The 26,699-nt window shown below is 36.8% G+C and overlaps 1 protein-coding gene across 4 annotated transcripts in view; it reads right to left on the reverse strand.

The window, feature by feature from the left end:
* The window catches only part of Atp8a1 (ATPase phospholipid transporting 8A1), a 213,183-nt gene that overhangs the window by 151,186 nt on the left and 35,298 nt on the right, over window positions 1–26,699 (reverse strand). For 2 of the 4 annotated variants that reach the window (XM_046455993.2, XM_058582822.1), the window contains exons 5-9: window positions 24,814–24,859; window positions 13,136–13,176; window positions 6,967–7,040; window positions 1,161–1,230; window positions 273–400 (exon numbers count right to left, since the gene is read on the reverse strand). In XM_046455993.2, the coding sequence (XP_046311949.1) occupies window positions 273–400; window positions 1,161–1,230; window positions 6,967–7,040; window positions 13,136–13,176; window positions 24,814–24,859 (359 nt within the window). Of the gene's footprint in view, window positions 1–272; window positions 401–1,160; window positions 1,231–3,726; window positions 3,801–6,966; window positions 7,041–13,135; window positions 13,177–24,813; window positions 24,860–26,699 lie in introns of all 4 variants that reach the window. The other 2 variants (XM_058582796.1, XM_058582868.1) reach the window with 2 other exon arrangements.

A 26,699-nucleotide genomic window follows, 5' to 3' on the forward strand; every position in this document is an offset into this window, starting at 1 on the left:
AGTCACAGGTAATTTACCCCCAGAAGAATCTGCCAGGAATGTGGAATATCCCTGAAAACTTCCAACTACCATATTGGCAGGAACCCTGGGAAAGCCTATACCACACGAATAGGGTTAAGATTCAACATTTTTATAAGACTTGGGCTGGAAAACAGACTTTCTTATAAAAAGGTTTTAAGTATTCAAACTTAGAGCAGAGGAAAATAATAGGTACCCAGAATCGGAAAACATTCAACAACACAAGAAAATGCAGCAAATGTGCTTTTACATACCCATGGCCATCAAGCCTTATATTTCCCACAAAATCGTAGAGATGCCTGTTTGGACTCTCACACTCAATTTTGCCAGAAATTCTCATCAAACTGTCAATGTCTTTGATATCGGAGGTTGCTGGTAAGCCCTGTTTAAAATTTTTTAAATAAGCAAAGAGGATGTTAAATAAGTTGTGTTTGGCTTGGGGCTGGGGGATTCATCCAGGTCTTAGGACTATCTTATGAACAATTCTCTCCCATTACACAATACTTTGTCAAATCACAATTTAGGGTTACCTTCTTTCCCAACTTGAGCACAGTTTTTAGCACAAGATTAGGGCAGCTTTTGTGACAGTACTAAAGTATAAACTAGTCTACAAAAATATTCTGAAGTCTCCAAGGAGAAATTTCTTTCCTAAAGTGAAATTAATGTTTAGCACTATACAATCTCAGTCTGCTGAAACTGACTTTTGTTTCCTGCTAGGATGGTATGGAAAGGAACTGTAGCAATCTAAGCTAATATTAAACCACAAGGTGAGTAAGTTTCAGAATAACAAAGAAAGCCGCAGCTTTTCAGTATGGCAAAGCCAAATAATAATTTGGGCCAGGTGGATAGGAAAAATAAATAAGCTGCCATATGTCAAAGCACTTAGAACCACTATGATTATTATTACCCAAGTGTTGGCTATTACATAAAATATCTTACAAATAGTACTTATATGATGAACTATATTTAATCAGTGAGTGAATCTGAATATTCCATTTACTTAACACTGGTTTATGAAACCTCAATGAGCAAGTAGTACTTGGACAGAATTACCTCCCCTGAAGACAGTAATACTAAGAAAGAAGATTTTCATTCCATGTACTAAAACAGGAATAAGTCGATGAATCTATATCAGAACTTACCTGTCTAATTTTCAAGTTAGTTTCACCATCTAGGTTGGATGTCTCAATGTAGCACATGGCCTGGGGCTCACTGTTGTTTAGAATTGAGAAGCACAAAGATTTAGTGGGAGAAAGAAAGCAGAATATTTACATGTTCAGACTCACCAAAGCCTTCTGTTCTAGGCAAAGCTAGAGTTACCTAGCTTCTAGATGATTTTTCATTCCAACAGCAAGATGCTGTGAGGCAGAACCCATGCATGACAAATCATGGATCAGCTTTCCAGCCAGAAGGACCCCAAAGCAATTTCCTGACAACACTCACTAATGGTCTTCAAGATAATGAAATGAGTGGTTCTGTCACGTTATTTTTAAATTGTTCATCCATACAGACACAACACAGACTATATCTGAAATGTAAAGTAGTTTGTGCCCAGATTTATCTTTAGTTCAGAAATATCAAGGAAGATTTCATGTTCATGGCCCACATGTAAATTGGTTAAGCAAAGTAGCTGATTAGAAAATTCCAGATTGCTACTTCTGTAAGCTTGCATTTTTTTTCACCTTTTAGTTATAATAATAAATAGTATCATACGGAGCATGTCATATTAAAAATTTAAGCCTCCTTTTAAAAGCTACATGGATAGATTTCACAATAAAAGTGAACAATATTTTTCTGCCTCTATTTTTTCCTCTCTCTTCAAAGTGCTTCAGAGATAATTGAGAAAGGAAAAGACAAAACTAAAATTGGCCAATTTGGCCTTATTGCTCCTTGTCTCAAACCTAAAAGAACCACTTCCTGAGTCCCCAACAAAGTGTTTCAGTGAAGTCTGGCGTGCAGTGGCCTAAGAGCTTTGTTCTTCAGTTTTACTGCAGATGCTATATCCCTGTCTTACATTGTTCCCTTCCCATGATACTTTACTGCCCAGCAACAATAGACATGTGAGTTGGTTGTGCAGCTGGACAATCTGATCCTCAACTCTATGGAAAACCATTCTGAATTCCAATCTCAGTAGCATACATAAAAGCCTAAATTGCTGTCATGTAAGCACTTATGAATATAATTTCTTATGAGTGTGTGCAAAGCTTCCAAGGAAAGAAATTTGCAAGTCACAAACACCTGGAATTTTCTAATCAACTTCCAATTTGTACATGTGCAAAAAGAAACTATTCCACAATTTCAGAATTGGGCAGTTAGCTGAATTTCATAGCCTAAAGATTTGTGGAAACTACTTAAACACATGGACATTAATCCAATATTTGACAGTCTCATTTTAAAGTAACTGCAAGTTTTCCCTATGGGGTCATTCATAGAGGCTGCTCCTTTTTCCCAACTGGAGAAAAGTCTTCCGATGTTTATATTTTCTATCAATTATTCAAAACTTTACTTCTTAAATCACTGTCACAATAGTAACTTGGTCCTAGCAATTGCTTCAACTTTGTGACTTACTTATATATACATTTGGAACATTAAATGATCTATGAAATTATTAAACACATCTTTTGATACTATAGAAGAATGATCACAAACAATGCTAAATGACAACACTGATTCTACATTCTGGTGATGAGATGCATTGAAATTTACTGATGATACACTTATCAAAGGCCAGTCTCAGAATGAGTGAGAATAACATTCTATTCTTTTTTCTCACAAAACAGATTTTCCAAGACTTTAAATAGCTAAGAAGTTATGAAGCTTAAATGGATGATTTCATTTGAAGTGGGGCAAATAAATATGCATCCAAAGTCAGAACATTCTTAATAACCACTGAAAACAGCTGTGAGGAAAGCAGTTCTTAACAGTGCTGTGAAAAGGCAGCAAGAAGTCAGGAATCATGCCAGATCAGAAACACTTCAGCAAATATGATCACATCCAAAACACAAACTACAGTCAGAGAGGCAAAGCAGGCGTCTTGATTAGTAAGTGGAAATGAAACAAGATGCAAATCACAATACAGACACTAGAAGACGGCTGAAGTTTATCACAGGAGCGTGCACATTGTCACGAGTTACAAGTGGGATTAAAAACTAGTCCCAAAGCATGCGGTACAAAAGGTAAAACATCCAGCTTTGTGCAGGGGGTCCTCTGTAAACCCTATTTAAACCCAAATTACAGTCATAATCACTAGAGGTATTCTATGGAACTTGCAGAAAATTTCAAATATGAGAAATAAGAACGTATTTAAGAAATACAATCAATTTTCCATGGCTGTTTCAGGAAAAGCTTAACACTGTTCAAAACAATATCCTGTCGAGGTAGTAAGTTAAGCTTCAGTATTGAGGCATGTTGTTAAATATGGCTATTATTAATGATGCATAGGAAATTAAAATCTACCTTTACTGCATGTCTCTTGGACTCCTATCAATTACAATAGGAGTTAAATCTGCCTACTTGAGGCACAGACATCTTCCAATATGGTATTCATAAAATGCTTTTAAAAATCTGTGAAATGTCCATCACCAAGAATATAAAAAAATTCATTTAAAAGAAAGAGACACAGAACTCAAGCATATTTGGGTGCAACTGTTCTCTGGTTTAGGGTGAGGACCCACTTACACACATCCTGTACAACTCAGTAGTTCTAACCTTGAGGACAGACTGATGAGATCTGCTGGGAGATGTTCCCCATTGGTCACTTTCACTATTTCCCCTACTGCCACCTACATGTCCCAGTTTAAAATAATTAAAGTGGGGAAAAAATGAATAACAGAGAAGAAAAAAACAAACAAATGGACAAAAGAGACAGAGGTTTGAAATTATTATAGAAAATAATACATGTTAATAAAAATGTCTAATGCCATTTTTTTCAAAACTTATTTTAATCAGGTCTGAAAGCATAAGAAAACATTTAATAAGGATTACTTATTTGCTTTTAAAACCAATTTTCAATTTTTAATGCAAAAACTTCCAATATAAGCATTTCTTATCAAATTGAATAAAAACACTTCATATAAAGAGCTACTCTAACTTATAGACATTACTTTATCTAATTCCTTAATCTCATTCCTTCTGCTGTAGGTCTCATACTATCCCAAAAGCAAAGAAACAATTGTGGAAGTTATTTGCAAAGCATACTATACTAGCTTCCTCCAACCACAACACACTAAAAAAAAAAAAAAGGAAAACTTTGTTAAAAATATTCTGATTCAAAATTGTTTTTAAAGTTAATTGTATAAGTATTGTATTACCTTTAATGCAAAAAAGCAAAGATATGGGTCTTAAAAATTAGAAGGTTTAATTGTAGCATTTGGAGTTATCTAATAACAAAGTCTAGGTAATACATTGTGGTTTGGGGTGGTAGCGGGGCGGGGGGATGTAGAGAGGAGTTTAAGCCTTTGAAACAAGAGAAAAATTTTCAGGGAGGGCATGAAATAGACATACTAAGAATATATTTGGACTTGAATTTAGCTTGAGTTATTTTACTCTATTTTATACTTTCTCAACGCATAAATGTATTATACTAAAATTTCAGTTTCTCCATTTCAAAAGTGAAACACAGTAACTTTCAGCCATGTTCATGCCTTAATTTCAAACTAATTCACAGAAGATGCACTATAATTAAAAATGAAAAACATTTAGAAATATTACAAGCAATTGTTTATTCTTACTGCTTAACAGTGCCTACTTGCTGGTGAAAATCAGCATGAACTTATTTCGCCAGTGGACAGTGTGACATAGTAAAGATAATCAGGAATATCTCAACTTTGACTTAGTCACTGAAGTAGCTAAATGTAAAACAATGTCAAAATTTCTCTTTCTGTTAAATGATGATTAAAAACTATAACCTAATTGTTAAGGTTAATGTAGTCTCAAAAGAGCTACATAAGTAAACCAACATGCCAGCTGAAAGGTGGTATTGTGATTCTGAGGAGAAATGTTTGCCTGGTAGCACAACCTATATATTACTAAATAACCAAAAGCAATGGATCAGATAATCTGTTAAAAATATGATAATCTTTGGAGGAAAGAAATAAAAGCTATTTTGATCTACTAATATTGATAGCCACTTGGAAATGTTTTCAATGTTTAGAAAACAAATCCTATAAAAAATGCTCTAAAGTTTTAAAAATAAAGATTAAGTAGCCTTTATCTGAAATGATTGGGACCAGGAGTGTTTCGGATTTCAGAGTTTTTCATATTTTGGAATATTTGCATAGAATTTTCCATTGAGCATCCAACTGTACAAACACAGAGCTTGCTAAGGCGCTTCTTGGTTTGCATTGAGAAAGATGACAAATATTTTTTTTAAAAATTTCAAGTTAGAATTAAAGTCAGCGCAGGATAGTCTGGCAGACAAAAATAAACACTGTACATGAATGGCTCAGCACATATGATTCTAGGGTAATGTCTTGAAGAGTTTAATCAGGAAAACATCAGTACTTTCTTAATTGCTAGAAGACTTTACCATCACTTTGATCTTTCTTATGTACATATAATATCTAGATGGCCAATCATTAGCACATTTATCATTTAATAACCATCAAATGTACATCATTCTATTAGGTACTCTGAAAGTTCATCAATTAAAAAAAATTGGGGAACATCAGGGCTTGATCACTTAGTCCATCTTCCTCTATATGAAAGGATGAGACTATGTAGTTTGTTCAGAATCACCAAGCCAGGAAAAGGATTCTGGTTTTCTGACTCCTAAGCAGAGCTCCTTTTAACACCCAGTATTACTCAGAACCTGAGACAATGGCAAGGAAATCACCCTTAAGTTTGCTATCCTATGGCCAAGTGTAGACAGAAAGCTTTACTTCAATTTTAGAAATTTTACCCCTACAAATAGTTGTAAGCAAAGAAAAGTAAGAACAGAAAGGCTGATTTTAAAAAATCCATATTAATTTTCCTGAAAACAAAAACCCATCTGTATGTGGCACAAAAAGTAACTGACTATAAAATATGGAAATAGAACCACCTCTAGCTTTTTCAACTACCTATAGACTTACTTCTGTAAATATCTGGGTAACTCTTACTTGCTCAAGTTTCACTAGCCTGTCATAAACCCAATTACTTTGAATCATGACCTGATTAAATAGGTTTTGAAAAAAGGACACTCCATATTTACATATGGGTATTACAAATAAAACTGTCCAAGGAAATGATGATAAACAACCTCTATAATAGTAAAAACATTTCTACTTAATTTATATTAGGACTAGTTTTACAGTTTTTAAACATAAAACCATTTGAAAATCACATTCTTTGAAGGGTAACTGCCATATGTTCTGAATACTAATTTATGACTATCTTAAATACGAGTATAACAAAAATTGTCTAAACTCAGTAACAGAAAGAGTTTAAGAAAAAGAGCAAGTACTTAATCTTTAGTTGGAAGAGGATGGCATTTTGAAAGGTATGATGGCAAAAAAAGAAATCATTCATCCATTTTCTTGTGCCGTTTCACCATAAGGATCAAGAAACTTTGCAGAGATATACGAACACATCATAAAGGAATTTATGATGAACAAGGATCAAAAGATAAAATCAACAGAACCCAATCCATGGATTACATAAAATAAATGATCAGAAATTTAAAAGATTTGTGGTCCACACACATGAATCTGGACACATCCAGAGGAAGAGGAGACTCTCAATTATAATTTTAACTTTTGGATTATAATAATAATACCTGTTATTTATTTTATATGGCAAACATGAAAGAGCCCTTTAAGTCCAATCAAGTTTTTAAGTGCTTTAATTAAAAATCATTGGAGAGGTTTAAAATTCTTCGTTTATTCCTTATTTCCTTGGAGAAATCACAAGGTCAATGCAGGGTAGAGAAACCATCCTCTACACTGTTTGAGCATCAGTAGGTATCTCTACCTTGATGAGAGAAGTACAGTGTCAGCAGGTATATACTCTTTGCCTTTTATTATAACTATATCTCCAACATTTACCTGAAAGAAAACTGGGAATTGGTTAATTATCTGCATAGAAAGATAGTTACAAATACACAACCCATTGTATTTAAGCACAGAATACAGGAAAAAATGTCTATTGGCAAACAAGAACCACTGGTCTTCACAAAAATGGCAAAAAACCGTCTAAGAGTGAGGCCAGAGATGGGAGAATCCTTTAAAAAATGAACACTGTATCTTTGTGCTTTTTTTCAGTTATAAATAACTTATCTTAATAAAGTCAATGGATCCATTTTACCTACTTAATTGACATCTCAATTTCTCATATTCTCTCTCTTTGACATAAAAGTAAAAGGGAGGAATTCAGCCACTAAAACTTTACCCTACTTAAGGAAATCTCCACTTGACTGGAAAAATGATCATATAGGTGATCATTATCTTTCACAATGACCTCTAGGAAACAAGTATTAGTTGCTATTCATAATTTAGAGAGGAAAAAAATGAATCTGAGATTCTAATATTTGCTCAGGATCAGTGAGTGGAAAAGCTAATGCACATGTGACTACCTGATTATTGGCAAAGCTTCATGTTTACACTAGTAAATTTACTGAAACTATCAATGTAATTCATGTTAAAAATAAACAGCCTAATCTCTTTATTTTCCAATGTGTTAACATTTTTTCCTGAGCATGGCATGATGAAAAATTAAAGATGACCTATGGCCAGAACTTGAAGTAATTTAAGTGTCAGGTCTGTTATGCAGCTTCTGGCAAATAATATAACTTCAACTAAGTAACAATCTGGCTTAATTCAGTGGACCAAGTTATGCTGGTAGCCATTCCTATCAGATCACAAATGTAACTCTCTTAGTAGGGAAATGAGCCTAAAAATGTTTCTATGTTTAGTACAGGGAAGAAGAGTCTTTTTTTTTTTTTTTTTTTTTTTTGTTAAAGATGTTTTGTTATTCCCTCTCCCTACTTATCTTTGAATTCTAAAATGATAGTTTACTGGGGGAAAGGAGAGAATGGTGTCCTTAGTGGGAAACATAAGAAATTATTCCAGAGGGGACCCACTCTGTTCCTCTTCACATGCTGGAAAAAATAGGTTAGGGAAAGTTGTGTGTGTGTGTGTGTAGGGGGGGGTGGGAACTTCTAATATGTAATATATGTATGCTGGTTACCCAAGTAGGGAAACTCTGGATGCTTTGACTCAAAAAGATTTGTTTTAGTTGAAATTTGGACTGCCTGAAAAACTGCCAAGGACCTTGAAATTAAAACTCCCTACCTCAAAAAAGGAAAAAAAAAAAAAAAAAAACAAAACACAAAAAATTAAGTATCAATGTAAACTTTAAAAAAATGTGCCATGATAGTATTCTAATGGCATCCACTTACAGTAAGATAATAAAAATAAATTCTCTGTAGTCATGACATTTATAATGCTACCCAGGTTCCCATTTAATTGTTCTGCAATCACCTCCGATAGGTTAATGTTTCTTCTCCAATTAAACTATACGCTCCATAAAATCAGGACTTCATCCATCTATATCATTAGAATTGATCAGTTAGGCTTACAAAAACCCTCAACTGATTGCACTGCTTCTCAACGTCTTTATTCTTCATAAGACAAAAGGAGGCCTTGTGGTAATTAAACTGAATAATATATCAACACTTTATAGGGCACACTGTCATTACCCAGTGGCTTGGAAAACCAAGAACTACTAAATGCTAAAGCAGTTCTCACATTCCTTAAAGAACGCAAGGAACTTACTTGCCTACATTTTAGATAAATTTCTCAAAGGTATCTAAGAATTTCTTATTCCTTTGGGCTCTGAGCTCCTAATGTGGCATTTTCCTTTTCAGCATAAAAGAAATGAAAAAAAGAAAAAGCCAGGATGGCAAAAATGCTTTGCCCACGTATTACAATGGGAGGGACATGACAAAACAGTTTCAGTCTCCCAAATACCAAAGTTAAGGTAATAGTTTGGGCTTTTGGCTCACTTTCTCAAGTCACTACCATGAGCAACTGTGATTGAGAATTATGAAAAAGGATGAGATTATCAAACTATAATTGAATAATTAAAAAAAATCAAACTTTGCCCAATTATAGGTTTTAGAATATTTATATTTTTATTAAGCATTATTTTGAGATAAGAGTCTTAATACAAAGAAAGACACATTTTGTGGTGGAAACTTCATGCATTACAGCAACTCTACAGAGCGACACAGCCCACCACGCCATACTTCCCCACGGAGTCAGAAGAATGTGTTTGTTTCAGGGTTATTCACCTAAATTCTCTATTTGAATGTATCTCGAAACCTGTGAACAGTCTCAGCTGCTTGTTGATGTGAAGAACTGGTCTTTGTGGAGAGGGTGGATGAAGCCACTGCTGACATTTTTAAGAGCAGAACTGCAGTTCTTTGTCTGGGCTCTGTCATTCAACACTTTCTTTTAAAACCAGGTACTTGAAACTTAACCTTCTGCAACAGGGAAAAGACTTCGGGGCAATAACTGGAGGGATGAACTATGAATGTTTGAGAGCTAAAGTCTGCCCATGACTATAAGTATGCTGTGCAAATTTTTAAGCCATCTGAGGAACATTAAAAAGCAACCACAGCAGCCACACATTTAGAATGACTGGGAAAGTACCCTGAAGTGAAGCCCAGCACTCAAAGGTTTCTCATATTACCCCGGCATGTGGACGACACTTTTAGTGTTGGTTTACTGATTTTGTTTTTAATTGCACAAAATATTATATACACTAAGAAAAAGTCTGGTGATCTGGCTAAGCCAAACATGTCAGCTTGCTCTGTGCCTGCCCATGTGTTCAATATGCCATTTTTCACATGGCTGGTATCTCAGCACTCAGAGACCTGTTCTTTTCAACCATGATCATATTCTATGACACAGAAACTCTTACATATCTTGTTTTCTGCTATGAGCTGACTGCCTGGCACATATTATCAACTACCATTTATTGAACGAATATTAGAATTTTTTTCTGTTGCTGCCACAATGTGTAAAATCACAATTTTTACTTGTCACAAAATACACTGTGTAGAATGCCATAATTTATTTATGATACAGCTACTTTAAGAAGTAGTTATTTTGTTTATAAATTATTTTAGTTATAAAATAAGAACTACTTTAGCAACATTGCATACATATCATGTATACAAAATTATGCTGCAATAAACATTTTTAGATATATAGATATTTTCTCCTACATTATAATTATTTTCTTGGGATAAATTCCCAGAATTTTTTTCTTATGTTTCTCAATATGAGTAGCCAAACTCCTAATCCACATAGTGTGTGAATGAAATATAAAATAAAACTTTTGAAATACAAGTGAACTTGTTTTTATTGAATATATAGCAGGCAAAGACATCAATGTTGTTTAAATTTGCAACTTTTATTAATAGGTTGATTATTATTCTGAGTCTGGCTGTTAATTATATATCCTCCTACATATTGCCCACTTTCATTTCCTATTTATATAACAAAGATCTTAATCTGCCATATTTGGTGCAAACATTTTATATACCCTGCTTATTTATTACTGGTAACTTCTGTTGTTAAGATTTATGTAATCAAATACCAAAGGTCTCAAGATACTATTCTTATATTTATTAATGTCTTTATTCTATTTGTATGTGATTCAAAAACAGCATTTTAGCATTTAACTATTTTATCCAATTGGAATTTCTTTTAGCAAAGGTAGTGACTTAGCTATAAACTAAATATTCAAGTATTATTACTTGAAACTGCTTCTCTGTGATTATTAACTAATCATTTTACCAATTATTTTGCTTTGTTTAACCTTTTTCAAAGATTAAACAGACTTTAATTCAGGCACTGCATTTTATGCTATATTATTCCTATTTATCCCTTGCTATTCTATATTTGAAACATATCTACTTTCTTTCAATAACTTTCTATCTTACTTACAGTCAATCTTAGCACATAGTTCTTCATTTTCCAAGCAATTCTTCTATTTTTCTCAACTGTTTATTTTTGGAAATCAGATAATTTAGTCAACGCATGAGGGGAAAAAATGTAAATTTCCTGAGATTATAGTATATTAATAATTTGGAATAATGGATATTTTAATTTTTCAAAGAATATGACATCTTTGTACATATATGTGGATCTTTAATACCTTAAGGATAGATGATTTCTTTACAAAAGTCATACACATGTTTTAAAGTTTATCTGTGAGTATCCCACATGTCAGTGGGAAGAAGACCTTTTTTCCCCATATCACCAACACAAGAATACATTCATCTTGAATTTATGACCAAATCAATTTTCATGAGTTATAATTAATTATCTAATTCTAGTTATTAAATAACTTCAGCTCATTTTAGCCGGGTGGCTTTGGGTGACTTAGAATCTGATCCTCTCAACAAGTGATGCCCACATTAAGTGTGGCATTGATCTCTAAGATAACTGAAAAAACTACCCTCATGGGTAAACATGGGTAAACATGGCTGGTGATCTAGTATTTTTGTCTGTCAAAAATTAACAAAGTGGGCTGGGGCTGTAGCTCAGTGGTAGAGAGTGCCAATCTCGCACGTGTGAGGCACTGGGTTCTATCCTCAGCACCACATAAAAATAAGTAAATAAAGATATTGTGTCCACGTACAACTAAAAAAAAATTTTTAAAAATTAACAAAGCATTACAATCATCCATGTAGAGTAACACATTCTTGAAAGATTGGCTGCCCACTAAGCAATTTTAAAGGCTAATTTTAGAGTGAAGTAGTAGATGGTTATCTCCTGGCTTTATCACTTTATTTACTCAGCAAGAAGTCTAGGTAAGAAGATAATAAACTGATAAGTTATTTTCTTAGGACGTGCATTTATATTAACTATACTGACAATGCCAGTAATGAAAATATAATACAATTCAAGTTATACTTAATTATATCCTGTCTTTTCTCCAAGATGTTTAAATCCACAAGTGCCATACAAGACCATTAAAGAAATTTACTTTGGAAGTGCTTTTAACACTTTTGGTTTTGTTTTGCTCTTCCTAAACAGAGACAATTAGGACAGAAATAATGAAAGCACAATCAAGGCATTATCCTCTTTGTTACTCTTATGTCAAAGACCAAAGAAGAGAGATGAGAATTCTCTACTATCCAGAAGAGGAGATGTCAGTCTCTTATTCTAGCAACTGACTTAAAAATCAATAAAAATGCAATGAAGCTTTTATTGAGGGGTGAATCTGTGCAGGGACACCAGGTAACCACAAAAACCACAAGGCAGGATTAAAAACAAGGATTTAAGTCAGCTGAGAAGAAAATGGAGTACAAATAAATTGATTGTGGGTAACACCTGTGTTGTCCTAGCAGGATACTGTCTCGCACCCCTCGTGTCCTGGCAATCCCAGGAAACAAAGTCCCCTTGGCAGACTGGCCTGGCCTCCAAAAAGTCATTTACCAAGTTACACAGGCTGTTCACCTGTGGGTGACTAGAGAGTAAATCTTTCAGAACTAAGGGAGAATTAATAATACTCGCTTACCTTTTGAAAATGAGGTCTGAAAACGAACAGCTGGATAACATTTGTTAAATTATGACTCAGTTCACTAACTGCTGTGCTAGAGGTTCTATGAGCCAATTAACTTGTGAAGCCATGTAACTGATTTTGAGTTCACTGAACAACAATGCTTAGGCTTTACGACTTTTTTTTTTTTTTTAAAGAAATCAGTTGTATTCGAATGTGATCACTCTCACTTTATGAATTTGAGGTAAAAAAATACAAATGTGAAATATCAGAACATTAACATTTATTTTACTTGGACAGTAGATGATTAAAGCAAAATTTACGAGACAAAACAGCTCATGGTTAAATAAAATCTATGAAAACAGCACTCAAAACATACTATGAGAGAAATAAAGAGTTTTAGATATTACTTTTTTAAAATAGTCATCTTTCTAGAATAGAGCAGAAATGCTAAATAGATGTGACTAACTGAAACTCCATATGTATGGTCATAACATCAATTAATAAATAGCTTTGGTATCAGTGGAATTCTTGTCTTTTGCTTATATCATATACAAAAAATTCATCTACTAGATACACCTCTATGCATTTCTTCTCCTGGAACAAAATAAAAATCAATGCATACCTTTTCCCAGTGAACAATTTCCCAAGCACCATTTCTCAAAACTGGAAAGAGAAAAGGTGACATTTGTAAGAACATTTTTCACTACCTATGAAAAGGCTACTTATGATGAAACAGACATTCAAATGAACAGCTTCAAATGAAATAGCTAGTAGCAATTTTACAGGTTTAAAAACTAATTAGGATAATAAGGATATGTAAAATTATGCAAAGAAACACAAACTTCTAATGTCAATTTCAGCTCCAACAATGACCTGTCATTAATGGAGGGCCATCTCGTGAGAGTCACAAAACCTTCCTTCAGCCCAAAGAGGAAGTACTACATTGAGCTGGGCTGAAGGAGAAAGCCAGAGAAAATGTGTGCAAAAGGGAGGGACACATTTCAGATGTTACAACAGCAGCAATGTTTTAAAAAAAAGAGTCACAAGCAGGTAAGTAATGGATTTTTTGGGGGGGAGTGGGGCATGTACCAGGGACTGAACTCAGGGGCCCTCGACCAGCCCATTCACCACCATCTTAACTTCTAACTTAACTCACTAACTTCTACATAACTTCCAGATCTTGACTTGAACACCACTTTCTCAGGGGACCTTTTGTGGACACCAGTTGTTCGCCCTACCCCCAAATCTAAATGGGCCCCCGTGAACTTTGCCTTCTGAGCATTTACTCCAGGTTTTCTGTATATTTAGTGGAGAGAGGATTACTTAATGGATGGTGGCTCCCTGACACTATACAGTTCATGACAACGGGGAGCTGCTCTGCTCTGCTCACACTCATTCCCAGTGCCACCACACAGCAACACAAAGGCGCTCAGTGAGAGCACTTGCTAGATGGAATGCTGGACTCACTAATATGCCTGTGTGTTTGAGACCATATGAAGCCAAGCCATGGAAATAGCAACATAGATTTACTAAGGATAAAACTCCTCTCCCCAGTAGATCTCATGTTAAAAATAACATGCAGATGGCTTTGGACACACAGCAGTAGAGGCAAACACTTTGGCAATTCCTAGAAGAGTTAATCACAAAGCTACCACAGGCCCAGAAATTCCACTCCTAAGCATGTACGTGAGAGGCTTGAAAACATGTTTCATATAAAATTGTACAGGGATGTTCTGTGCAGCAGTTCTCACAACAATAGCCTCAAAGTGGAAACAACCCAAATGTCCATCAACTGATTAACAGATAAGCAAATAGATACATTCAGTGGAACCTTATTTAGCTAGAAAGAGGATGAAGTGCTGACAGCACAACCTGGATGAAGCCTGAAGACAGGCTGAGTGACAGAAGACAGACACGAAGGGCCACCCATTACATAATCTTACTGATATAAAACATCCAGACTAGACGAATCCGTGGAGACAGAAGGCAGATTAGTGGTTGTCAGGGCCTCCAGGAAGGTGAGGCTAGAAACTGACTGGCTCTGTGTAGTGAAAATGTTCTGCAGTTAGGCAGTGGTGATGGGCACATAATCTTGTGAATGCACCAGAGGCCACTGAACTTCATGATTTAACATGGTGAACTTTATGGTTTGTGAGTTTTGACTGAATGAAAAAAAAAATAGCTATAAAAAGATGCCGATGGACTATTTAAACATTTGTTTAAAATAGACTTCTCAGTTTTATAAGTTACTAAGATTTCCGTGCTGTGCAAGCAGTTGCACGTGGTTACCTAACCCATGAGGTACACGAACATGCTTGATGCCAGCTCAGGGCCACCCCTTCTAGCTCTGCCATCGAAACTCATCCTCTATGAAATGCTGCCACTTCACAGACGTTGGCTCGTTCACATCTAAAAATAGCCCTGGCCTATTCATTGGTTCCACTCAACAGGACAGAAGTGTCACAACAGGCTTCTCAGACCCAACAGACAGGGCTTATCAAGGAGTCTTCACTCTGCATGGTGGATGCCAGTGGCACTTTCACAGAAGACCACTGAATGTGGTTCTCCAAACCTGCTTCCCAACTCTGTCTTCTGAATCTGCTCTTTTCCTCTCAGCCTCTCACGGATCAGTTCTGTTAGAAAGTGGAGACTTTCTAACCTGTTTGCCTCCTTCCCACCTGACCTTTCTCAGATCTCTGCCTCCACCCAAACAGTACATTCCACCCTCCACACAAATGTTTCCATCAATCCATTATTGGAGAGAGAAACTAGAAAAAATTTAGCCTCCTGCAAAAATTTACATCTAAGAAACTTTTAAATGTATAATCAGTCTATGATGCTTTCTATCAAACTACAAAATCAACACGTGTCCAATAAGTATGACAGAGGGGCAGAAAGGAAAAGCTGACAGTCTCTCTTCATCTCATTGCCACGTTCTCAAGGTTAGGAGTGCTAATAGATGCACCATTCCCCAGATAATGGTGGACAGGCTTGCTTTTTTCCCTTTCATTTTCAAATTTTATTTCTCTGCAACTTGTTTTTTCCCCTTAACATATAATACTTTAAGGACAAACTAGAGAGACTTAACTCATTTTTTGACTTCATTCAATCATACTGCATTGTATAGATGTGTCAATGGCAATGGGTTGGAAAACTGAATGGACTCACGGGACTCCACAGAATGTATTCACAAAAGGCTCTCATGGAGGTAAAAAGATGTGTGTACAGAAGAAAAGTGGAAGTCCAGAAAAGTACTGGGGACCTAAGAAACTTCTAGGCACAGCCAACCAGAGTCTTTCTCATTCACCTAAGACTTAAATTTGGAACTTCCAGGACACGTACAAGAGATCTTAATTTCAGGGAAGCCTGAGCGAAAGTTTCCAGCAGGGTCTCTAGTCAACTAGTCAAGCCAAACTGTGTGACGGTTTAAGCCAGGTACACCATCAATCAATATACATCCTTAAACTAAGCAGAGAAGCTAGTCTTGGCTCTTCCAGGGGAGTTTCAAACCTTAAACAGCACATTATAAATCTCCAGCTAGTCTGTCTTATCCTTATTGTGGTCAAGGTTTAGCATGTGACTTCCAGGTACCCCAGAGATAATAGCTGTATCATAGGTCATTCAACTATTCTCTTGATGAAATTCTGGTTTTCTCCTTTTTTCCTACCACCACAAAGAACACGGAAATATATTTACATGATTATATCTTATAGGAGTAAATCCTATGAGAAGCATTGCTGGCTCCAGAGTATTTTTGTTGATACTTTTATCTGATATAGACTACTTCTTTAGGAATCTACAGCAATTTCCCTCTCACCAGCAACATACCAAGTTTCACTGACTATAGAACCAGACATGTACAATCACTTGGATTTTGTCAATCTGATGAGTATTTGGTATTTACACTGGAGCCTTCAGTGGCTTGGATTAATGAAGGTGTACATTGTCTTTAGGTCCCTCCACTAAGACCTAAATAGAATCACCTTTTTTTAAAGTACTTGTTCTCTGGGTCTGTAGGACCTGTGTTGCTCAGAAGCTTGTTATAAATGAAGAGGTGTTTCTAATCCACTGCCCTCTCCATCCCACACCATTAATTTTGTTCTTGAAATACAAAAACCAAACTCAGAAACCAAGAAAGGAAGTACACAGCTTCTCCAGATGACCTTAGACCAATTTTAGGATACAGAGAACAGTACAGGATTCCAGTGAAGTTAAAAATCAGCTCACAATATATAGTGTCTGCACAAGACTTAAACATTGGCCAAGGACACACATTAATGCCAGGATTCACTGTTATCTTTCTTTTGGAATTGGTTCCTAAACATCCAATTCTTAGAACAATGACAATAAACATCATCCTGTGTAATCTGCTGGCAACTGAAATAGCAACCTAGTTTATTTTTAACCAGTGACCTCCTGTGACCCAGTTCCAGCTAGTGTCAAGGAAGCAGAGAACAATGCTGGGTCCTTTGCTGAGACTTGCTTTCTTGGGACAAAAGTTCATGGAGCTTCTACTCTGCTTCTGGAGGAAATGATGAAGGATGCTGGTGAAGGGGAACTGGAATGTGGGGGGACAGAATGGCCTGTCTAGGTGCTTTGGCAGTTCATGCTTTTAAATGCAAAAACTCCCCCACCTCTCCCCAGTTGCATCCAAACACACCTGCTCTAGTTTCCACACAGCCAAATTAGTCTGACAGAATGCCTGCGAGGGCTCAGACGTTCAACAAATACCTCAAAGAGAATCTGTTTTTACTTAGCAGAATACTAGTTGGCAGCTTTGTTGTAATGGGTTTCTTTTGTGAAGTGAAAACATTCTGTTAGAGTACCTTGGGCATTCTGTTAGAGTACCTCTCAATCAAAAGCCCTGGATGAAGTGGCCCTCTCAGTACTCAAGCCAACACTGCCAGGTGCAGGTGCTCATTTACATTCTCAGAGAGTGTCACAGCCCAAGTCCCTAGTCAAAATGGTCTGTCACTAGGGACATCACCCAAAGTGCAACAGGTCTTGGGCAACAGTCTTGGGCAACAGGTCACTTTTTAAGTGGGAAAGGAGAGGCAAGTTATTCAAAAGGATGCCCCAGAGAGCAGAAAAACTCCAAGAGGAATAGTATGCTCCTAGAGTCGGCATTTGAGAGGAATTTTACATCACAGGAGAGTACAGCTAAGACTACGGTTTTGATTTGAGCAAAGAAAGAAAACCGATATACCCATATAAACCATTCATTAAAGAGAATCTTACTTCCAAAGATAGTTTGAAGGTAAGAGCCTCACTGTGCCACAAATTGACATTGCACAAGACTGTCTTGTGTAAACTTGTCTATAAAGGTCAAATTAAATCACTAGGAGCTTGGCTGAATCATTATCATCTACTGACACAAAGAACAAAGGGGAATTTCCTGAATTCCTCTCTCTTGACTCTGTTGTTCATATTGGTATTAAATCAGTTGATATTCCTTTGAACTCATCTATAAAACTTTTACAAAGGCCCCAAAGTGCAGGCCCTCACCAGTACCACCAGTATCCGTGAACATTTCTTAAGAATGAAATTCTGGAGCCCCATTTGAGGCCTGAAGAAATTCTAGGGTGACTCCCAGGAATAGTCTATGTTTTAATGAACCCTCCTGGGCATTGTGAGGCACATTCAAGCTTAAGAACCAGTGACTCACAAGAAGAATACGGATGTGTGTGTGTGTATATATATGTAAGTCATCAATCATTCACTTTTCCCTTCACTTAACTGAAAAATATCTTGAAAGAAAAAGCTCCCCCACGGCCTCTCTAATCAATCATTCAACAATTCCTTACAATGTGGGTTTAGTTTTCATAGCTCAACTCCTCTTCAGTTAAGAACTGGAGCTCTGGTTAAGAACAGTAATGCTCCGTCTTCTTCATGCTGATTTAGCAGGTGTACAGTGATGCTGCTACCGATTTGGCAGCATCTGGTGCTGGGCAGGGCTCCCCCTCTGCCTCTCATTCCCCCACATACAGTCTCTGCATAGTTTCCTTTGTCTTCTTGTCATCACCACCCTCCAACTGAGGAGTCCAGTTAATCAACTCTCTAGCCAGTCTGCCTCCTAATCAATCCAAAATCAGTCTCTCTGCCCCCCACCAGCCCCACAGAGCCAATCAGATTCTTCTTTCAAAAGTCCACTGGGAGCCTTTCCACACCCTTCATTTATTCCCTACATATTTCTCACCATGATTTTCAAAAGTCTTTTAAATATGACCCTAACTTGCCTCCACATCCCTGCCCCTGACACATATCTATACTTTTTATCAAAATGCACCATTTGTGCTTCTCTGACTTCGCTCATTCTTCCCACTTCCACTGTAGTCCCTCCTCCTGGGTCACTCATGCTATCACCCAGTCTCTCTGTGTACTGGAATTCTACCCGTCCTTCATGAACCTCTCAAATGATACTTCTGAATCCCACCTCTCTCATTTGGTCCTTATTACTTCTTCTGCCTTGTATATCAGACCTCACCTTATCTTCCCTCCCATAATTCTAATTTCCTGTAGGTCAAGAACGAAGCCTTGCTCCCCTCTGCATTTTCTGCAGAGTCTTACACAAGGAAAATGTTCAATAAAGACGAACTGAAGTGAAATAACAAATGTTCTACCTTGGACTCACACCTGTTTTTTTTTCCCCAGGAAATCTGGACATGCAATTTATTTGGGCATGGCAAAAACACATGGGAGGAAAGTACCCATGAAGGTGGAATGACTTGTTTAAATTAAAAAACAGAAGACAAAGTGAGTGAGATATGTACATGCAGGAAAAGAAGCTAAGAGCAGGGTCAAAAGCCAACCCCGAATCCAGTCTCTCTCTCTTGAACTATGTTCCCAAATTTCCCCAGTGGATTTTACTCCTGTGTGCAACTTTTGTTTTTAGGACAAATGAAACACAAGCTGGGGCTATATTTCTCCACAAATACATACTTCCTCCCTACCCACAGCTTCCACAGCTATTGTTGAAAATATCTAACCAGTTCAATTTATATAATCCTGACATATTCGTGATATTTGAAAATATTAATAGTATTTTAGATGTTTGAAATTATTTAGGCTATATGTTTGATTTTTAACCCTGAACATCATGGAAATTATAACTGCTAAGAAGTATTCATGGGTAAGTTGATACACATGCAGCAGAGCACCTGTTCAGGCCCATTGGATGGTTCTCATGTGTGGGGGGGGACCTCCAGGGAGAAAAACATCAGCACTCTGTTTCATTAGGTCACGAAAGTGGTGCCATGTTAATTCCTTAGCATGACATACCCTTTTGTACAGCACAGAAATTGACCTAAGCTAGACAGATTCTGCCCTGCTTTAGGCCTAATACCCTAAAACACATGCAATTCACATCACCTCAATGCTTTTTCCATAAAAAAAGGGAACTGGATTCTAGGGTTTCCAGTGGGAGATAAGCAACCAGGTTTCCTTCAGGCAAGTAGCCTTGTTAGTAGCTGTCAGCCATCTCCAATTCTACCCCAGGCAAGCTCTGGGGAGGAACTCAGGGTGAGAGGACAAGACTGGTTATTTTAAGCTATGTGCCTCATTTAAAAGAATTTCATGTTGACCTTTCTAAAAAATATATATTAAATAATGGAACAAAATTTCGTTATTAAGACTTATTCTAGCATACTGCCTACTATCATAATAAAACAATGTATTAATCTAATCATAGTAATGGTACACCTCCTTTTTAAAAATACTTTTTAGTTATACACGGCAGTGGAGTGATTTTTGACATATTATACATACATGGAGTATGAATTATTCTAATTAGGATCCCATTCTTGTGGCTGTACATGATGTGGAGTTGTTTCCCTGGTCTCTTCCTTCAACTACAGCATCAAACCAGGTAATGAACGGGCTGCTGTATCTCCCACTCCTTCCCACATGCAGAATGAACACACAGCAACTTCTGGGAGTACATCCGCACATGGGATTTTTAAAAGTACATCTATTCATTAAATTTCCCCCAAATACCCTAGTCAACAAATGAGCTCCATTCTTTCCTAAGCCTCTATGTTATGATTTTAGGAGAAACTATCATTTTACTTCAAATATTAGCATTCTAGTCCTCACAGCATTTCATAGAACAATGAGAGCATAGTTACACAATTTAAAAAAGAGAACTAGTTCAACCACCACTGCAATAAATTCATTTGGGGTCTGGCTTCAATTTACATATTGTAATAACAATTATAAACTTATAATTTACAAATGTCTACAGAGATAAACTGGGCAAAACAACCCAATTTAGGGTAAACAGCAAGAGACTGGCTCCTGTGCGTATAGATACATGGAAGACAGTATGTCAGAAGCTGAGTTCAGATCCTAAGGGAGGAAATCAGAGAAAATGAAGGTAAGCCTAAATGCAAGGAAAACCAGGCACTCTGGATATTTCAGAGCTCCTGGGCTCTGTGATATGGAAATGATGAGTGGACACAGCACTGTATTCACAGGGGGGCAAAGCAAGCACGAATGGTGATGTGATGACTTTGACAGAGAAGGCAAAGAAGCAACAAGAACTTCTGCCATATTAGTATTTATCAGTGCCTGTGAAACAGTCTGGGACACAGTGTTATGAAGATGCTGCTTTTCATCCTGTTCCCAGCCCAGATGATCAGTTTTCAAGAAGGCTCCTTACATTTCTAGTTTATGTTCTTCCTTTGTTGTCCACATTTAAATATCTCTCTGGACACCTGTTTATCCGCTCTATACATACAGAGCACCTGCTAAGAAAGTACCCTAAGCTGGGAGGTACTGGAAACACAAAGGTGAGTAAGAGGCTGGCCCTGTACTCTGTGGTGTTCCTGTCTAGACTGCACAAACCATAACACAACAAAACAACAACAACAACAACAAAACACCAGGAGCCAAGAGAAGCAGTCACAATTTTTTGGTAAGAGTGGACCACAAAACTCAAGGCTCACTCACATCCTTGGACTTCTGAGCATCAATCCATACTCTGCCTTCCCTTGGCAACAAGGTTCCTGGACAGCAATATGCAATTTTACATTTGCCTGGTCACTGAACCATCTGCTTAACCAGCTTCCATATCTCCATGGCAAGAAGTGTTTTCCTTCAAAACAGGTATTGAGGATAAGGTCAATTGTGAAGCCTATTTGTTAAGTTCTGAGTTAGGTTCAAACTCTGTTATTTAATTGGTAAAAATGAGGTGTTAGACAGGAACCAGTCTGCACTTAAGTGGTTGAAAATGTTGAAAATACAAACTGATATTTTTGAAGGCTCTAGGGAATGACAGAAGAAAAAAAAAATATGCTTTAGGGCCTCAGTGAAAAATAAGGGGAGAAAGTACTCATCTCTGTATTCAAAAACTCTGAAGGGTTCATATTTGAATCTGAGGGAAAGATGTCCTCTTACATATTATGTGGTCTTGGTAAACATTTATAAAATGAAAATTTAAGTTTAATATTTAAATCTCCGTCAAAAATTAATTACCTGTCATGAATATCCTTCTTCCTACTCCTACACATCCACTAGTGCCTCAATTCAGGAAAGTAAATTGAATTTCGTTCTGGTCTAATGATAACAGATGGCTTCAGTATTCAGCAATTTGAGTTATCTGACAGAAAACAGTACCCTATTCAAACATTTTGTTACCTATCAACTGCCAAGCAAGAAAACCACCAATTCTGAAACTAGGTGGAGAGAGAGAAGAGAGAGGAGGGGGAGGGGAGCAGGAAGGGAAGAGGAGGAGGGAGGGGAGGGGAGGGATAAAGAGAAGAAAAGGAAATAAAACCAAAGAGGCCAATCCCTTGGAAAATAACTTCAAGAATCAACCTAAAAGCCATAATTTCTTGGGTATGGGATTTCCTAGTATTGTGCTGACTAAAATGGTTTTTATACCTGAGTCTTAATATTTTATTTTTGAAATGGTTTTATACACACTTAAAATCCTTCCCTCTTACCTGCCTATTCTTCATTTCAGCCGCAGAACTAATCCTATTAATCCACGAAGGGGATTGATGAACCAACAATGATAACCAAGAAATAGAATGTTTTCTCTGAAGGGAGCAGCAATACAAGCTGTGGTCACCTAAAATCACCATAGCTACAACCACTGTTCTTCCACTGTACCACAGGGGCTTCTTGGGCCACTACCTGAAAACAAACAACTGCCGGTCACTGAAGAGAAGAGTCTCTGTTACAGAACACACAATGGAGTAGAAAATATTTACATAGGTCTGTTTCAAAACCTGTACTGAGTATTCTGAGCATCAGGGCAAGAAATGCAAAAACTTCATATTGCCAAAAATACCAATACTTGAAACATCTGAATTTTTCCCCCTTCAACTGCTATAATTGTCCCTTCACACCTAAACTCCTGGAATAGCTTGGTCTCCAGGCTTCTAATAAACTGTGTTATGATTTGGATATGAGGGGTTTCCCGAAAAGCTCAGGTGTTAGATGATGCAGGAATGTTGAGAGGTAAAATGATTAGGTTATGAGAGATGTAACGTCATTTTCCGGATTAATAATATGAATAGATTACTGGGTGGCAACTTTAGGTAAGTGGGATGTGGCTGAAGAAAGTAGGTCACTGGGGATGCTCTCCAGGATTACATTTTGTCCTAGTTCCTCCCTACCCTCCTGCTTCCTGATTGCCATATGCTGAGCAGCTTTTCCCCGCCATGGCCTCTGCCATGATGTTCTGCCCCACCTTAATTCCACAGCAATGGGACTGAATTGGCTGTACGTGGGCTGAACCGCTGAAACTGAGCCCCAAATAAATTTTTCCTCCTTTATGTTGTTCTTTCACATATTTTGATCGTAGCAATGCAAAGTTGACTGACACGGTCCCCTACTCTGATTCCTTCAGCTCTCCATCCTGAAACCTGTCTGTCTATTCCCTTTTGATTCATAAACCTTCAATAGCTACTTAGTATATATATATATATAAAAGTCAGAATCTCCTTGGCTTGGCACTCAAGGTCTCATAAAGTTTGGCCCCAGCCTACCTTTATAAATCATGTGTTTGTTCTGTCTGATATAAATCTCCTTTCCACACATGACACTCTGACAGTTCAAGAAAGCAATCCAACAGCCTTCTTTCTATTCAGGACAACTTTACCTCCCCTTTCCTACTCAACCTAGGTGCAAAACTTCCCTACGTCTCTCTGCTCATCTACAATCCCCTCCAAATTCAAGATCTAGCTAAAGAAGCTCTACAATTTTTTTCTCCTTTTGAATTTCTATAGCATTGGACATGGAAAACATCATTTGCCACAAAGATGTAGTAAGGCAATGAGACCATGCATCTGAACCCTTCATCTTCCATAGAAATCCTCTCATATCTTGTACTTTTATTTGTTTATTCACATACTTATCTCTACAAATGGGCTGTCAGCTCTTCGAATTTAAAATCCCTATTTATTGTTTTTTGTATATCTTATAATAAATAAAATTCAGTAAATACTCTGGAAATTTTTAGATTAATAGATGCACCTTTCTCAGGTGTACAAAAAACAATCATCAGAAAAGGCAACGATGCTGGGAAATGATAAGAAGCAGAGCATTTTAACAGGGCCTCACAAAAATAATGGCAACAAAACAATGTTGGCAAACTTAGCTGATCCTTAACATATCAGAGAAATTCAAAGAGAAACAAAACTCTCAGAGGGGGCAAGCTGAGGGATGGCATAAGGTGTCTGTTTTGCAAGTTCTTGGGTTTTGTTTTGTTTTGAAACCGAGCACATGACAGTCTTTTTGCTTATGCTGAAGGTCACTTTGGTTTGGGCTGCGTCAAACAGAGACCCACACCAAAAGATCTATGCCAACATTCCACACACTCCCCAGGAGCTAGCCTGGTTTTAATCATTTTCTTTATTTCTGGGGCATATTTCATCTGCATATATAGTATACCTCAAAGTGCTTCCCACACACTTTGCACCCAAGTAACAATATATCAGATTATTTTCTGTAACTCTTTTCTAGGGAAACATCTGTAGATCACAAACAAACAGACATTTTATAGCTTTTAACACTGTCAAAATAACTGTAGATTTTACGGACAATACTTGGGAGCACATTGCTAGGAGTCACTTAAATCCATTAAAATGTTGTCTTTCAAAAGCATTACCACTATAAATCACTCCAATACGACTTCAAATGTCATGCTAACAAACGCCACAAAGCAAGAAGCAATCTACTCTGGAATGAAAACTTAAAGACATAGTATTCTCCATTGAATTATATATAATTAAAGAGATTTGTAGGTATTACTGAGTAGACTTAACAAATATGAGAAAACAGATGGAAAATTCCTACCTTGTGTCTGCTTCTTGTTCACCGCATTATCAGCTTTGTGTCGTTTCTAGTTTAAAAGCAAAATGAATAACAGTGAAAAAGTGAATGAGATTGATAAAGAACACCCTAATCCCCCCCCCAAAAAAAAGAGCTTTCTTTAAGTTGTGTTTCTCCAGGTTTCATTGGTTCATGTCAATAATTGTCAATGTTATCAGTATGTACATCTCTGGGGGGGTGCACTGAAGGAAAGGAAGAGAGGGCACTCTGGAACTTTAAATCCGAAAGCACTAGTAACAGAATCATTACACAGTGCTCCTCCATAGTCAGCACAGGTTTGTGGTCCTCAGAAGGATCTTACATAAGCACAGAATAGACTTTTAATGTACAAGAACAATTGGAACTGGAAGTCTGATTTAGTCTTGTGCTTAAATAACTCACTTAAAAAAATTGCCTGGGAGAATTATCTATAATAGCTATCATTTAATAATAGTATTGTAATATTTTCAGCTTCTTATGAAATTCATTATCTAATTAAGCTGAGTACAATATCCTCTATAATTTAATGATGTGCTGATGTCTGTCAGTGACTAGAACCTAATACGTCTACGACTTTCACACAGCCTCCTCTCATCACGGATTTCCAACCTCCCCCACAACCACGTGTGACCTTTATAATCATAGGGTCCTCTTTTCTTTTGTCCCAGAGACACCTACAAAATTAAATGGCTAACAGGTGAGGTAATCTAAGTCCAGGCAGGTGAATTTTAAGGGTTACATCAGCCAAGGGTTTATAGCAGTGGGTAAAAAAAAAGGAACAGAGGTCTGAGAAAAGGTGAGAATTTAAGTGGCAAGAGGAGGTTTTCTCTGGCTTCTGTTGAAACTTACAGCAAGCATTAAGCAGAACACATCAGACTCTGTTAATGCTGCAGGAAAGTGCTGAGTGTAACTAACTCTTTGCTCAAAGATCCTATCATAGGAAGCCCAAAGTCAAACTTGGCTGTGAATGACCGACTACCACAGAAGCTGGGACAAATATAAAACAAGAGAGTTCCAAAGTTTTCCATATGAGGAAAAAAATAACAAGGTTTTTGTAATCTCAGTGCATACATGAAAACTCTCCAAGAGAAAAGTGTAGAGTGGTAGATCAGTATCCTGAGTTCCAGCAACAACCTGGAGAAGTGGAATAATAACTGGCCGCATAAACTTGGTTCATCCAATCAATCATCATTGAACTGCACAAAATGTAAACAGAGCATTTAAAACTCCTCTGTGGAAAGTGTTGAAAATGATTCTTACCAAATCCATATGCAGGAACACACTACAAGTCTTTCTCAGCATAAAATACTCACTAATAAAAGTATATTCTTGTCAACCTTTAATAGGCATATTACTGCTTCCCAAAGAAAGTCTAGTTTGCCAGAAACTAATCTTAAATTATTTCTTGAAGTTCTATTAAACTTATAGCAACAGTAGAGAATATAATTGTAAAACTACAAAAAGGTTCATTTTTGTGTGTTGCTTTGTTAATAAAGATTCTAAGAATGTTAGAAAGCAATCAAAGGTAAATTTTGGTTCAAAATAACAGTCCGAGGAAAATTTAGATATTCAAAAGAGGTATAAATATTTCCAAAATAATGTACAATAGATGATAGGCAATGGTTAGACTTTCAACTGAAGGAGACAAATAAAAGCTAATTAATGAAACATTCCACTTCAAACAGGAAATTTAATCTTAGTGAAACCTAAGATGATCCTAAACATGACTTTCCACCTGCAAAGAATTCTCACACTGGAGCATCTCTCTCTTAGCCTTCCCTCTGAGGAATAAGTTAGGTTACTTATCAAGAAAGAAATGTGCTGAATATACATAAGCATTTAGCCAGAGTCTAATCTTGTGACTACAAAAA

The sequence above is a fragment of the Marmota monax genome, unplaced genomic scaffold (assembly GCF_021218885.2).
Source record: "Marmota monax isolate L192 unplaced genomic scaffold, Marmota_monax_Labrador192_F-V1.1 WCK01_AAM20220418_F8-fsc00025, whole genome shotgun sequence".
NCBI lineage: Eukaryota > Metazoa > Chordata > Mammalia > Rodentia > Sciuridae > Marmota > Marmota monax.